Raw genomic sequence first — 14,631 nt, 5'->3', positions numbered from 1 at the left:
CAGTTGGATACTGAGACTATGTGATTATTTGTTTCGTGACATGAGCAGATGTGGACGAGTGTGTGTCAACCCCCTGTGTCCACGGTACCTGTGCTGATGGAGTGAACAGCTACTCCTGCATCTGTGACCCTGGATGGAGAGGGACGGACTGCACAGAAGGTTGGCGTCACTCATGGTCTTATCTTTAGTGAACGTTTGTGCCTTCCCAAATTTAGGAGCCCTTTTACGTTTCTTTTTAGGTAAAAGGTCACTGGCGTATTGCATCATCTGTATTCACATCTAGTAATCTATCAATAAATGGTTTACATTTCTGAATCAGAAATATTCTCTGATTTTAAGATATATAACGTTACTAGCATACTTAAATATCTTAGTGTAAAACGTTGAATATCTGAATTTTGACAGAATTTTGTCAAGAGATCAATGATTATTGTTATCAATGTGCAGATATCGATGACTGCACGCCAGACCCCTGTGATTTCGGCAAGTGTGCCGACACCATAGGCGGCTACACCTGTACCTGTGATGCTGGGTGGACAGGACCGAACTGCCATATAGGTTCGTCTCACGCTCAGCGTGCCCTTTTACTACATTTTGAATGGCGATAATAACAGACTAACATTAAAGATAGAGCGTTCTATCTAATTTGTTAAGAATAAATGTAATTGCCAATACTGCGTATTCGCGTTTTTCATATCTTTACACAGATGCCGATGAGTGTGCGTCCAACCCCTGCGGACACGGTACTTGTGCTAATCATGTCAACAGCTACAGTTGTACATGCCCGGTTGGATGGCAAGGGGACAACTGCCAAATAGGTTCGTTTCATTGCCAACACGATATTTGATATACATAGGTGTAAGTGTAGATGCACCATTGGTGTGGACACACCCAAGAAATGTTGTCCAATATTACACATCGTAATCGGAATGTAACGTTATCAACACAGAATATTTTGAGCTACAATGGTTATTCATAGGCCGAGCATTGTTTACATGGTAAACACGGTTGGATCTCTAGTATGTATGAGCATCAAGTTGTCTTTCTGTGGGTTTAACCGATAGAGATATTTCAACGCTGCCTTTGTCAGGATCAACAATATGTATTTATGTTGTCTCTGATGACCTGACACAGATTTGGATGAGTGTGAGTCCAGCCCGTGCGAACATGGCAGCTGCAGTGACAGTGACAACAGCTACTCTTGTGTATGTCATCCCGGGTATACAGGAACAAACTGTGACACAGGTTGGCTTCATAACACACATGATTCCTTTCCATTCTGTCACATAATTGTCACTACTTAAAAACTCACTCAACATTTCTCATATGTATACGTGTACACCACATTACACATGGTCAGTGAAACTTCAGCTTGAAAGTGTGCAATTGAAGATATGTTACATTAAACATTCAAGTAAAGATTACGACAGAATTGAATAAATGTTACTTAGAACCGAACCCCAATCAAATCTTTCTCAAGATTTCTTACCTTGATGAAGTCCTACTAATCACCCCTACCTAAACCATCGAATTTTATTCATAACCGGATAACCGTTCCAACCAACTAACCAACCGAAAAAATAGACAAACAAACAAATATATAAAAAAAATGAATATAAACCTGGTCGGCGTAATCATGCGCTTCTTTTTGGGCATAAACCGTACATCTGGCAATGCAGCGTTTTAAGGTAACTATACCAGTACATATAGTTATAGTGGCAGAAGAATGATGTCATCTCCAGGTCCACACCAATCGTCTTCTGACTCGGATTCTACAATTCTATCTTCTGGATCAATCCCTTGGTTTGCAGTGTTTCTATGCGCACAGATCTCTGTTTGTTTCGGTACAAACAGTCCAGGTTCTAGACCTTGTGCATCTTCCAATGTGATGTCACATTCCGGAGTTTTTGTCTTTTGTTGATCAGGAATATCCCTGAACGAATGCAGCATATGTTGTTCCGGAATGTCATCTACTTGATCTTGAGCCTGGGGTTCTAGAATGTTGTTTGCCGGAGCTTGTCCCCTCTGTTCCGGAACATTTCTTCCCGGAGATTGGGCTTGCCGTTCCGGACTTACCCCGAGGGCAGCTTGTTCCATCTGCTCCGGAATGTGATGTTCCGGTGTTGGTACATGTACTTGTTCAGGCTCTGGTTCCCGAGGCAGAGGTTCGCCCAGAGCGTCTCGCAGCCGCCTCCAGAACAGCGGCCTGTGTCTCACGTCAGCCGGCCACATTAGGTACGTGTCCCTCTTCACTACAGCGTTCAGGTGGCGAAATCGCTTCAACATTCTGTTGGGAATCTCTTCCAAAAACACCAGGATGAGTCGCACTCCTCCTCCTTGTTCAAACATGTGGTACTGGGCCAACTGGAACTCGTACTCGCACCACTTACTTTTCAGGAAGTTCCTGGTGACAATGCAGACGGTCCTCCGACTGTTTTCTACAGCGTCAGCGATGTTCTCCACGATGGGCGCGCCGACTGCAAAGTCCCTTTCGTGTATGACCAGACTGTAGGCAGGTTCCAGGTTCTCTATTGCTTCATTTATAACCCACAAGATGTCTTCGTTGTTGTAGGCGATAAAAGCATCATGCGTGTATGCGTGCTGTTCATTAATTTCTTCCTCTCCGATCCTCGGTTTTCTCCACTTGGCCCACATCCACAGGTAATAGTAAACATGCCCGATGTTGTAGTCGACAAGAAAAACGGTCATCATGGCGACGAAGATTCCCGAAGAGGCGAGCACACAAGCCAGGAGACGGTTAGGTCGGAATTCATGACTACAATCCATGTTAAAGAACATGCTTAAGCTTTGTGACTGTGTTTTCCCTTTGTTGTAGTTTTGTTGATGTGTAATCCCATCAAGTAAATGTTGCCCATGCAGTTTAGCAGGACGGAAACATTTGTAGCTTCGATAAGAGATAGAATAAGGGTTATTCCAGTTCAACACCGTGTCGTACTTGCCCTGGGCCCACTCAACAAACCACCGCAAGTTACAGTCACACAGAAAGGGGTTGTTGGCAGCATCAAGCCTCTCTAGGCGGTTCACAACAGGACCCAGGGAGGTTTGGTTTAAAACACTCAGTCTGTTGTTGCTAAGATGCAAATCTCTCAGCCCGTGTAAACGATCAAAGACGTCCCCAATCACTGCTATCCTGTTGGCTGCCAGGTTTAAGATGCTTAGGTTGACCAAACCATCAAATGTCTTCGCTGTCACATTTTGTATTTGATTGTTACTGAGATCCAAGGATCTTAGCCGCGATAGTCCGCGGAAGGCGAATGACGCTAAAGTGTTGATTTCGTTATGACTGAGATCGAGCTGAACCAACTGGACCAACCACTGAAAGTTCCCTGTCCCTATAACACCGATGTGGTTGTGCGAAAGAGTCAATATTTTCAGTTTCCTCAGCCCTTTCATAAACGTCGCGTCTATCCCCACTAAACCATTGTTATCCAGTCTCAGTGTTTCTAACGTTGATGACTGTACTGTTGCCTCGGACGTAGTTCTGATGTCGTTGTGAGAGAGATCTAAATACTTCAGACCTGCAATGGAGAATACAGAATCGGGCAAGTAATATCCTATTTGGTTATGCTGCAAGTCGAGTACGGTCATGTTCGCAGGCAAACTTTCAACACCTCCCAGTCTGTTATGGCTCAAATTCAGATGTTTAACGCGTTTCAAGTCTGTGAAGTTGAACGACAATGCGAAAGATAATGATTCTGCGTCCATGATGCTGTTCAAGTTATTATGACTCAGGTCTAGATAGTCCAAGGTCTCTGGAAGCCGAGCTTGGGAGTTTTCCAAGTTGTTATAGCTCAGATCAAGATGATTAAGAGATGACAATCCTTCAAACACGTCTTGTGGTAGAGCATAGATAAGATGATGGCTTAAATCAAGATGGATGAGGGAAGACAAACCATTGAACGCCTTGTTCTTAACCGTATTCAGAATTCCTATCGCCAAATCTAACTTTTGCAAATGTGGGAAATTTGTGAATGAGTTAGCCTGAATGACTTGGCTGTCGGGCAGGAGTATAGACAGGGTTTTCAAATTGTCCAATCCTTTCATTGCCGCAAGAGTACCAGCCGCTATTTTGTCGACCCCACCCACGGTAAATGACAGCTCCTGTACACGTGTGTGTCGGAGCTCAGGCAGCACCCCCGCGATAGAGGAGAAACGTGACGTCCAGGGAATGTCTAGCGCCTGTAGATGCGTGAGTGACGTCAGAAGGCCGGGTTCTATGCTAAGATGCTCAGTTGGTGTGTAGACGTGAGCGCTGAGACGCAGGTCCAGCCGTTGTAGGGTTGACAACAGCGGCAAGAAGATTTCAACATTGTAATTAACTGGGCCTACAGAACCTAGTTGTATTTCCTCCAAGTTCGGCAGGTTCCTAAATACAGGTCCGAATTTTAAACCGTTGGCGCTATAAAGGCGGAGATTTAATGTCTTAAGTTTGCGGAGAGGTGACCACAGTTTGGGTCGTTGTAAGAATTCACTGCCGCTCTGGAATTCCGATTCTGTCATCGTCAGGTTCTCCAGCAGAGTTAAGGATTCGAATATGTGATCAGGTAAACTTGTTATGTTGCTCAAACCTAGCTGTAAGTACTTCAGTCTAGTGAGAGTTTTGAAAACTCCAACATCTACTCTGTTGGTAGTGGTTTGAACTGTCAGATGATTCAGGTTTCGCAGATCCGTGAAAAGCCCAGTCTGAAGAGCAAACGTCGATTGTAAAGTTGGACAACACATATCCAGTCTTTCTAAATTCTCCAACCCAGCAAACGCACCAACCTCAATGGCCTGAATGGATGTGTCTGCCAGATCCAAGTGCTTCAGATTTCTCAATCCCTGAAAAGTACCGTTGTATATTTTGGCGATGCTGTTGCCGCGCAGAGCCAAGTACCTCAGAGCAGTCAGCCCTAGGAAAGAGTCCTTGTACAGTTCAGTGATGTTGTTTCCGCTGAGATCCAAGGTGACGACAGACTCGGGAATGCCGGGTGGTACGTGGGTTAGAGTAGCGCGGGTTGGGTACTCCCATTGATCGCCCTGTCCTGTACACACCACGGCTGTGGAGTTCCAGGTCTGACAGACAGGGGGCAGCTGTCCGGCCCATACGTGTTGCGTGATGAACACCAAAGCCATGGCTATGCTGATTGCGACAACGGTGATTTTGGACTCCATGTTGATCTCCATGTTTCTGTCGTTTTGGTCCTGTGACTAATATGGAAAGCTAGTGTTAATGACGATCACGCAATGAAACGGTTGACAGCACTAAAGGTAGCTGTGTTTTTTTTTGGGGGGGGGGGGCAAATCTTACGACAATTACACGAACAGCTTCCTTTCATTTCACAATAGCGGTAATATATCCAACAACGTAAATATTAAGTCCTTGGTATCATGATCACAAATGGAGAACTGCGGTACCTCATGTGTGACATATTGTCATCCTAGTCCTGAGGCGAACTTATAACATAGTTACATAGGTCCCCTCAACTTACATAACAACACGGGCGATGGTGCTTGTGCTGGTTGCCCGTCGAAGCAGACAACGAAGCTTTATCGTGGTGATCTATGAGGGCCGGCTTTGTCGTATTTTTACAATTTTTCAATCAACGCAGAAACTTTAAGTAGTGTTCTTTTATGATGAAAATAAGTTCAGTGGTTATATGTCCCTCTTCGAACGAGTGGCAATCAACACCAACAGACTCTTTTATCTTTGTTACACCACGGTTATTATGGACTATGAGATGAACTGACATTGTGTTGAATACGAAAGTATTTATGGAATGTTGAATTGTATCTTTTGTGTACTGCATTGTATTTAGAAGGTATTTAGACCTCTGACCTCCTCCACCCTTGAAATCTTGAAAAACGGCTCAGGCCGAATGATGTATCAAGGTTAAATAAAGGTTGAAAAAAATGGTTAATACCAAAGCAACACAGGTAACACAAAATATCTTTGGAACTCTTTGGCGCTTTAAATCTGTATCCGAAGTAATGTGATCTGAAGATTTGATGTACATGTAGGTCTTCCATTGGCGAACAATCCCCAACCTTACGTTAAGAGCCAAGGAGGAATTACTACCTGTTTGTCTTACCTAGAAATAGACGTCTTCAGCTTGTAAACGTCCCGTGGATTGGAGAACCTGTAACTACACTTCTTCTCACCTAGACGTCTCCGGCGTTTGTCCAGTAGAACCAGGTTGAGTCGCTCACGGGAAGCCGATGTGTTTTGAGTTACCCCAAAGAAACGTTTCTCAAGTCTGGAAGGACGCCAAAACACAAGTCTAGCGTTCTTGTATCAGTGCCAATTGACTGCTTACGTTTAGGTAACCTCCCTTATTTGGCCGCTGCCCATATAGGTTTGTCAGGGTTTTACGATATAATTATTGTTTACTATCATAATGGTCAATATTGAAGGAGGCAATATGATTCCAAATATAGCCCATAATTAAAATCTCCAGCGACCAACGGAGTGCCATATGGACATCTGGACAGCGTGTCCTGTTAGAAACTATTCCAGGTAGTGAGTCAGACAACATAATTGAACAGGAAATCTTCCGTAAAGCCAACTCATAATTGGGCACCCAGAGGAGTCTTTAGTCATACACAACAAGGATCACCAAGTAATGTCGCATACATGTACGGTACCCTACATTTACTGCATGACTGCGTTAACGTACTCTCCAAGCAGAGGTTCGGCTCCGACGTTTCTTAGGCGTTTTATCGGGCTTTTCATTTTGCACCGTTTTCATTGTGTTTGGCGCGAGACATAAGGAAAACGGTTAAAAATAGAAAGCCTTACAAAAACGCCTAAAAACGTCCCAAAAAGCCGGAACTGAATCTCTGCTTGGAGAGTACGTTAACGTTAGATCAGTGCTGTTCAGATGAACAGACAGCCTTCCTTTGGTGACCTCGCTTGATCTGGAAGTAGCATATATACCACATACATTTATTAGGGGTTTTAATACCTTGGTCAATATTGATCGATTCTAAATATAGCCATAGATACTTTGAAATCTCGAGCGACGGATTGTCACGGTGACACGGAGATGACATATGAACAACGCTTCCTGCTCGGAACTCCAGGACCGAAGTCGATACTGGGTCAGAACTGTCACTACACTTGAACAGAAAACTTTCAGCAAGGCAAGCCGATACAAGTGTGCACCCAAAGGAAGCTGCAGTAAGTCCTACATATACACAAAGGAATGCCACTTGCCCTTCCCAAAATTTACCGTAAGGTTGTGTTACATCATCCCCTGCTTTTCTCAGAGAGACCGACAGTCTTGAGGCTTGGATGGAGATTCTGTTGCTCGTCAGAAAAGCCCAGGATTACCAGGAAGTAAACGGTGATTAGTGAAGAAATCGATTTTAAAATGTAAATATGGAGACATCTGTATGAGATTATATATTTTTAGCCTAATCACAGCATTTTGGTAATCCTTATTCAATTCGTGATCAGGATCACATAATCAGTATTCGCCAAACTCCCTATCACAGCCTTTTGGCAGGCCTCCAGAGTTTTCACAAGGAGAAGTTGTGGTGGCTAATTAGACAGAGGAAGTTCAGCTTTAGACAGGATCGGGTGTTCTGTTTTGTTTGAAAGGACATCCGTTTCCTTCAGACGTTGTCTTGATGACTTGTGCATAGCTACATCTGCTAACACCGAACAACCGTGTTCGTTACGTATACCCGCCTCACATTATATACGATCTTCGGACGTACTTCGCGATCGCAGGAAGGTCGGCTGATTTTAAGATCTTAAGATGGTCTTGCGTATTTTTCGCCCAAAACCTGTTCCCCTCACATATAAGCGAGCCTCGTGCGATCGACGGTGAATAAATCTATGATAATGAACCTCCCATGACCTCTTGCACGCGGACAAGGGAATACAAAACGTTCCTCAAAAAAGGCAAGAGATCAATAAATGTTGCTTATTTTGTTGTCGGAATCTTTTTAACCAATGAATGGAATGCGCGGGCATAATAGAAATGACACAAGAAAAGAAAGTGTGTCACAAAGCCAGCCTACATACTGCCACAGGGGCCACAATTTTAGAATTACCCTCACATTCCCAGAAATTCAATATTTGTAAACAATCGGAAGTCGGGTGAACGTCGCCCGAACGTCGCCCGACTAACGGGCGTTCGCCATCCGATTTGCGTTCGATGATTAATAACTATGTCTGTGCTCGCCTATCGGTCTTCAATCGTTGGATTGACGCAAGACTATTGACCGATACCCTTACGAGGTACGCACGATTTGCACGCACGATCTGCGACTCGGTAACGAGGTCTGCGATCTCGGAGATCTCCTGCGACTTGTCGCTTATGTTAAGAACATGTTTCGCTGCACCGCGACCGTCGGAAGACTCCTGAAAATTGCCGACGATCCCTAAAAATCGCAAGATGATCGTGAGAACACTGGACGTCTTACTCACGAAAATGTCATTTAGAGCTCGTAAACTAGTCTTCCGATCGAATCGCGCCTAATGTGGGGCGGGTAGTAGGAGCCTACTGTTGCCCCAAAACAAAACCATTGTTGGTGTCTCTACCTTATACGGGCCAAGCATTCCAGTAAGAAACTATTAAGTTTCCAAATGCGTCTGTTTGTTTGTTGGTTGGTTGGTCGGTTGTTAGACAAGTTGGGAACAGAATAACACAAGAACTCAACTCTTTTTCTTACGATCTGTCACTTGGAGGTGAACCTCACTATAAGATAATCTGATTAAATCATTCTGATTTTCAACATGCCCTAAAGTATGATGCAATCATTCTAACGTCAATCTAGACTTGTCCTTCAAGCCACCAGGGTAATTGTGAATGGTACTGATTGGTCCACAGATATTGACGAGTGCACGTCCAGCCCGTGTATGCACGGCACATGCGCAGATGGAGTGGGACAGTTCACTTGTGTCTGTGAAGCGGGGTGGTCTGGAGTCACTTGTAACGCAGGTTTGGACATATTCTGCGTAGAGATACAGTACGCACATGATAGTTTCTAGCTTTTGTCTATCGGAGGGTTAAGACAGCCTCGCCTCGTCTAAGATTTGATGAGATTTGATGAGACATTCTTGATAGTTTGGATGGCCTTTAATGTTGTTATGTAAATATGGTTTGTACTATCAAAAACTATAGACAGGTTGATTACTCCACAGATTTTGATGAATGTGAGTCCAGCCCATGTGCTCACGGCACCTGTACCGATGTGTTCAACGGCTACACTTGCGTGTGCGAGGCAGGATGGGACGGAACTGAGTGCAATATAAGTGCGTAAGATTATTTTTCGATTGTACAGTCCTTTGTTTCTTTACTTACTTACTATCTTATTGTTCTGCCAAATATTATTAAACCAGATCGCTTTCTTTTGACGTGCAGGATTTTACAATCAGATTATTTAGACCTCCGTGCGACAGCAGATTAATTGCTTGGAGTTATTTCTTGACAACCACAATGACCCATGTCCCACCGTTTGATGTACAACAGATATCGACGAGTGCTCCTCCAACCCCTGCCAACACGGCACCTGCAATGACACGGTGAACGGGTACAGCTGCAGCTGTGAGCCGGGATGGACCAACGACACCTGCAATCAAGGTATTGTAGAGATAGGTCTAGAGTTATCAACAGCATCTGAAGATAGCAAACATTGATACTGTCCAATAACATCTGGTGATAAAGTATTATGACCTAACGATAACATTCATCCATTGCACAGATATAAACGAATGTGCAACCAACCCCTGCCAACATGGAAAGTGCGTTGATAAAGTGAACGGCTTCACCTGTGAGTGTGATGGGGGCTGGACAGGTGATACCTGCAATAACGGTAAGTTAGAATCTCTCAGTTTGTGCTTATCTATCGCAAAATGTAATCTTATATAACACTAAATTCTTGTGTGTAAGTTAAGTGAATATAAAATCAGATTAATTTTCCTACTTTCAGGTGAACCATGGTTTAAACTAGTTTGTAACCCACTTCCTATCTTTTTTTACCTACGGTAAATTGTAAATGCTTTGTAACCACTATAACGTTATTCTTACATTTGCACAGATATCAACGAGTGCGAGTTTGGCCCCTGTGTAAACGGCAACTGTACTAACTCTGACGGTGGATACTTTTGCGTGTGTGAGGACGGATGGACCAACAACCGGACCTGCAACGAAAGTAATCAATATGTTTGAAATGTAATTCATACTTCATATATAGCTATTTCCAAAGAATTGCCATAAAAGATTACGGTGCTTGATCTAATATGTATCGTTCCACCACAGGCGTTGACGACTGCGGCCCCAGCTCCTGTAATCATGGTACCTGCAGAGATCTCCACAATAACTACACCTGCATATGTGACCCGGGATGGACAGACCTGATAACCTACTATGAAGGTACAATATTACGTTAGCAATGAACTTCGGGAACTGTTTACCTAAATCTAAATTAAAGATAGCATTTGCAGAGTACATAGTTACAGCGCTAAAAAAAATCACTTCTCCCTGCCTCAACACTGTTCCACAGACGTCGATTGTCAATGTAACACCTCTGTCCCTGTCAACTCTACTGACGGTGAGAAGAACTACACATGCACTTGTGCTGGGGGCTGGAACAGGACCTACTGCAGTTTAGGTATATAAATTGTCATCTCGTTTTTGTTTTGCTTTGATATGTGACCGTACTTACTTATTTGGACTTGGAAAATGCGTTTGACCTAATGACATTTCCGACGTGTAAACGACTACTACAAATTAATTTGAAAATGGTTTCCTTCCCTAGAAATAGACGAGTGCAGTTCCAACCCTTGTCAGCATGGAGCATGTACGGACTATGTGGCCAGATATATCTGCAGCTGTGAAGAAGGTTGGGAAGGGGAAAACTGCGATCAAGGTATCTGTTTTTCCCAATTATTGAGCCAGCTGTAAGATAAGATAGAACGTTACTACATTATGTACAAATTACAGTGGATGCATAAAGAACGTTCTTCTTCTTGTCGTTGCCAGAAATTGCTTCAACGCGTTTGTTATTTGTTTTCAACCAAATTTATCCAGCTGTTTTACATTCATTTCTCTTGCACAACCCAGAGATATTCAACGACTGTGCCTCCGACCCCTGTGGCTTACATGGGACCTGTACCGACGGTATCAGTTCTTACATCTGCACTTGTGAAAAGGGGTGGACTGGCATCAACTGTGAAAAAGGTACAGCAAATGCCTTACATCAATACGTAATCCTTGTCTGGGATAGCCGATTTTTTTGTTAGTTTGGTTAGGTTAAGGGAATTGAGCAAGTACTATTTGTTATAAAGTGTCTATCATATTGTTTTAATAATCTGACTTACCTTTAGAACGCTGTTTTTCATTAAAGGTTCAAAATAGATATGTATGATTTTCTAATAAATATCAAAATAAATTTCCAACGTATACGTTCTTGCTATCACCTTGTAGGCCCACCGACATATTCCTTCCAGCTGACCATGGACAACCGGGAGTTCACTGATCAGCTGAGTGACACGACTTCTGAGACGTTCATTTCTCTAGCAGGGGAGGTTTCACAAACAGTAAGTCTCCTGCGCCAAACAGTCCAAAATTCAACGCATAGAAATGACAATGGTCATTTTTCAGCTGGTTTATCTATATTTTTCTTGATTCTTAGATAATTTGCACTTGATGAAAGAGTTGTCAGATATAAGAATGGTTAAGAATCAGTTGATATCTTACAATTTCCCGCTGAAATTTTATCAATTTCAGGACCAGTTATCATTTGCATAGACCAGTCCATTTCTTGCTTTGTCTCTACAGATATGGTGGTACCTAAACCGAACCACTGTTGGGCCAGACATCATCAGTGTGGTGATAACAGGTTTCCGCCCGGGAAGTGTTATTGTAGAGTATGACGTCCGCTTCCGTCAGAACACCTCTGTGACAGGTGGAGAAGTACAAGAGGCATTCATCTCCGTCTTAAGTAACAACACAGGTCTGGGTGATGCTTTAGGGATCCAGGTGCAGTCAATGTAAGTTTGCTTTCATCCCTGCCCACGAGTACCGGTGTGTGCGTGCGCATGTATGTGTGTGCGGATGCGCACATCTGTGTGCGTGCGTTCGTGTGTGTGGACAGCATAACCGCGGTGGCTATTAAATTTACACTCTTTTGTCAGCTACACTTCTTGACCAGCTCTGTTACTACATTATGCCTCAGGTAAATCTACGTACCTAGAGATTATATTTCAGTAACGCAGACGTATGTTACAGATGCATGGTGGCTAACGGTAGCAGCACATGTGTAGAGCCCAGTTCCCAGCAGTGGCAATCTTGGGTCACCTACACCATCGTAGGGTGTGCAGCTGCGGTCCTGCTTCTGGTTTGCTGTGTCTTTCTTGCATTGAGAACTCAAAGGAAGTAAGTCATGTCATGTCATGAGTATTTGCAAGTCCTGGAAGACACATTGTTAATGTATATCATCACTGTCTTAAACTCAGAGTAACGTAATGTTTAAAGTCGTTCAATTACATATATATATATATTCCAGCCTGCGGTCAATTCATGTGCTACATTTGGAGGTATTAGCTTATTGAACTCATAGATAATATAATAGTAGACGCAGTTATTTCTTCCTACACATTGGTATCAATACTTGACTTTTTTTACTAACCTATGGATTTGTTGTTTGTGTATTACAGCAAGCAATGGTCCTGGCGACTAAAGAAGGAATATGACCAGTTTGACCCCTACAGCAGACGGAGCAGCATGTGAGTGGTGTATAGCATTTGTTCTAAACAATCACACTGCACGTATAACGTTTGAATATCCATATATAGTACCCAGTGTTTCTAACAGACCCTTTTGCACAGTGGCCAAGAAGGACTGACCATACAATCTCTTGATGACGAACACTCAAGAAATTAAGAAAATATTCTATATATTATACACAGATAAAGAGCTAGAATCAAAAGATGATCTTAAGAAGATTATGTACCTACCAAGAGCCATCAACGATAGGGAGAGGTGGATACGAGTCATGGACACCCTTGTAATAGCGCGACAAATCACAGATATCTATTGTGAGATTTATACCATGTTTGCTCCGATAGTTTTTTTTAAGACGTTTTGACATTTCCAGGGAAAGCCGTCAACGCAAGGTGACGAACCCCCTTTACGAAGGGTAAGTCTAATCAAATCGATATTTTCAGAAGTCCATCTCAAGTTACAAGCAATGATAAACATAAGCATCTGAATGAATGATGTACTGAATGAATTGTATCTCAGTAATTACGACATCCTCTGTGAAAGCGTGTAACATAACCGTTTACCAGACGGCTGATAATAACGTTTGAAAAGTGCACCTTACACGTACGCAACTATGAGATGAGGTAGATCTACAGAGTACATTATCATGTTAGTCTTTTTATAAGGTAGATAAGTCTCGTAGTACGTTTGTTATGTAATAACAGAATATGCCATACGCTGTACCTTGTACAATTGCTGTGCAACAGAGTTTTCTAAAGATATTTAAACTTGCAGACAGGGTACCTCCACTGCCTATGAACTCCAAGACGCGGGACTTTCGGATTTTGAAGAGAGCGGACTGACAGACCTTCAAGATGGCGGACTTACAGACAATGAAGACGGCGGATCAACAATCTTTCACTCGGAAGGAGGGTCCACAGAACTGCAAGATGGCGGATCAACAGGCTTTGAAGACGGTGGATCAACAGGCTTCGAAGATGGAGTCTTGACAGAATTTCATGAGCTTGACCTGACGGAAGAAGAAGGATCCCAAGACGGAGTTTGCTGAGACCAGAGGACAAGTACCTGTGGTCCATCATCAGCTGTATCTACAAACAAGCTTCAAGGTTTACTGTGAAAAGAAAAGGGACACTACGTATACCGACAGAGAATAGTCGTAGTATGATGATTTCATCGGGCAAACTTGAATTTCCATGTGATAACTAGTACTAATACAGGCTTTTGTATGCTGCTACATGTACATTGCTCTTTTTGTTCAAGATTGCAAATGTATTTCCTCCTGTAATTTTGAATTACTTTGTGTAAATTGCAGATGAGTCCAGAACAGTGTGACTATAATAATGATTATGTTGCAGTTCCAAAAAAGGGAAAATTGACAGTAAAGGTTGTAGATGAAAGTAAATGTATTATATCTGTCTATATAGTTATGTGAAAGGCATCAGTGATGACAGGCATTATCTGTCCTGTATTGATGTAATTATAAGTTCATGATTGTCAATGTACTGGAAAGACATTTTAACGTGCTTCAGACCTGTTATTTCCTGTTATTATTTCTGTGTGTGTGCATGTTTGTGAAATGTGAATATAGATATCTATAGGAAAAGGTACCAAACCCTCATGAAGGATTCGACCCAATTTAAATTGTAGCTTAGTATTGATAAAGAAATTTGATTCAGTTGAGTCTGTCTGTAATATCATATATAAATTTGACAATCGAAGAATACGAATATAACGTTACTTGCATTGATTGGGTCAATTTCAGCAAGTAAGACATTTGCTCTCAAAGCACTTGTATTGAAGTATTTTGCTGCCATTGTAGGACAAGGTGGCCACTCTTTTACCAGAATAAAAGCGAAATGCAAGAAATATAAATGTAAGATGATTTACATTTGAG

The 14,631-nt window shown here is 42.6% G+C and overlaps 2 protein-coding genes across 2 annotated transcripts in view; one reads left to right on the top strand and one right to left on the bottom strand.

The window, feature by feature from the left end:
- The window catches only part of LOC118416185 (fibropellin-1-like), a 30,801-nt gene extending 16,178 nt beyond the window's left edge, over positions 1–14,623 (top strand). The window contains exons 2-20 of the mRNA XM_035821265.1: positions 49–159; positions 448–558; positions 708–818; positions 1,135–1,245; positions 8,841–8,951; positions 9,155–9,265; positions 9,483–9,593; positions 9,715–9,825; positions 10,051–10,164; positions 10,272–10,385; positions 10,516–10,623; positions 10,771–10,881; positions 11,076–11,192; positions 11,439–11,551; positions 11,793–12,004; positions 12,243–12,389; positions 12,671–12,739; positions 13,111–13,152; positions 13,512–14,623. Of these exons, the coding sequence (XP_035677158.1) occupies positions 49–159; positions 448–558; positions 708–818; positions 1,135–1,245; positions 8,841–8,951; positions 9,155–9,265; positions 9,483–9,593; positions 9,715–9,825; positions 10,051–10,164; positions 10,272–10,385; positions 10,516–10,623; positions 10,771–10,881; positions 11,076–11,192; positions 11,439–11,551; positions 11,793–12,004; positions 12,243–12,389; positions 12,671–12,739; positions 13,111–13,152; positions 13,512–13,785 (2,309 nt within the window). The 3' untranslated portion in view covers positions 13,786–14,623. The remainder of the gene's footprint in view (positions 1–48; positions 160–447; positions 559–707; positions 819–1,134; positions 1,246–8,840; positions 8,952–9,154; positions 9,266–9,482; positions 9,594–9,714; positions 9,826–10,050; positions 10,165–10,271; positions 10,386–10,515; positions 10,624–10,770; positions 10,882–11,075; positions 11,193–11,438; positions 11,552–11,792; positions 12,005–12,242; positions 12,390–12,670; positions 12,740–13,110; positions 13,153–13,511) is intronic.
- On the bottom strand, positions 1,254–5,209 carry LOC118415519 (toll-like receptor 13). The gene has a single exon (XM_035820189.1). The coding sequence runs from the start codon at positions 5,185–5,187 to the stop codon at positions 1,711–1,713; it is 3,477 nt and encodes a 1,158-aa protein (XP_035676082.1). The 5' UTR covers positions 5,188–5,209; the 3' UTR covers positions 1,254–1,710.
- Positions 14,624–14,631: the final 8 nt, after the last annotated feature.

The sequence above is a fragment of the Branchiostoma floridae genome, chromosome 5 (genome assembly GCF_000003815.2).
Source record: "Branchiostoma floridae strain S238N-H82 chromosome 5, Bfl_VNyyK, whole genome shotgun sequence".
Classification (NCBI taxonomy): domain Eukaryota; kingdom Metazoa; phylum Chordata; class Leptocardii; order Amphioxiformes; family Branchiostomatidae; genus Branchiostoma; species Branchiostoma floridae.
Note: the sequence above shows the minus strand (reverse complement) of the source record. Positions and strands in the feature narration are given on the sequence as shown.

Bases quoted from the DNA above. Each gene is read 5' to 3' on its own strand.
- LOC118415519 (XM_035820189.1), bottom strand. From the start codon at position 5,187: ATGGAGATCAACATGGAGTCCAAAATCACCGTTGTCGCAATCAGCATA.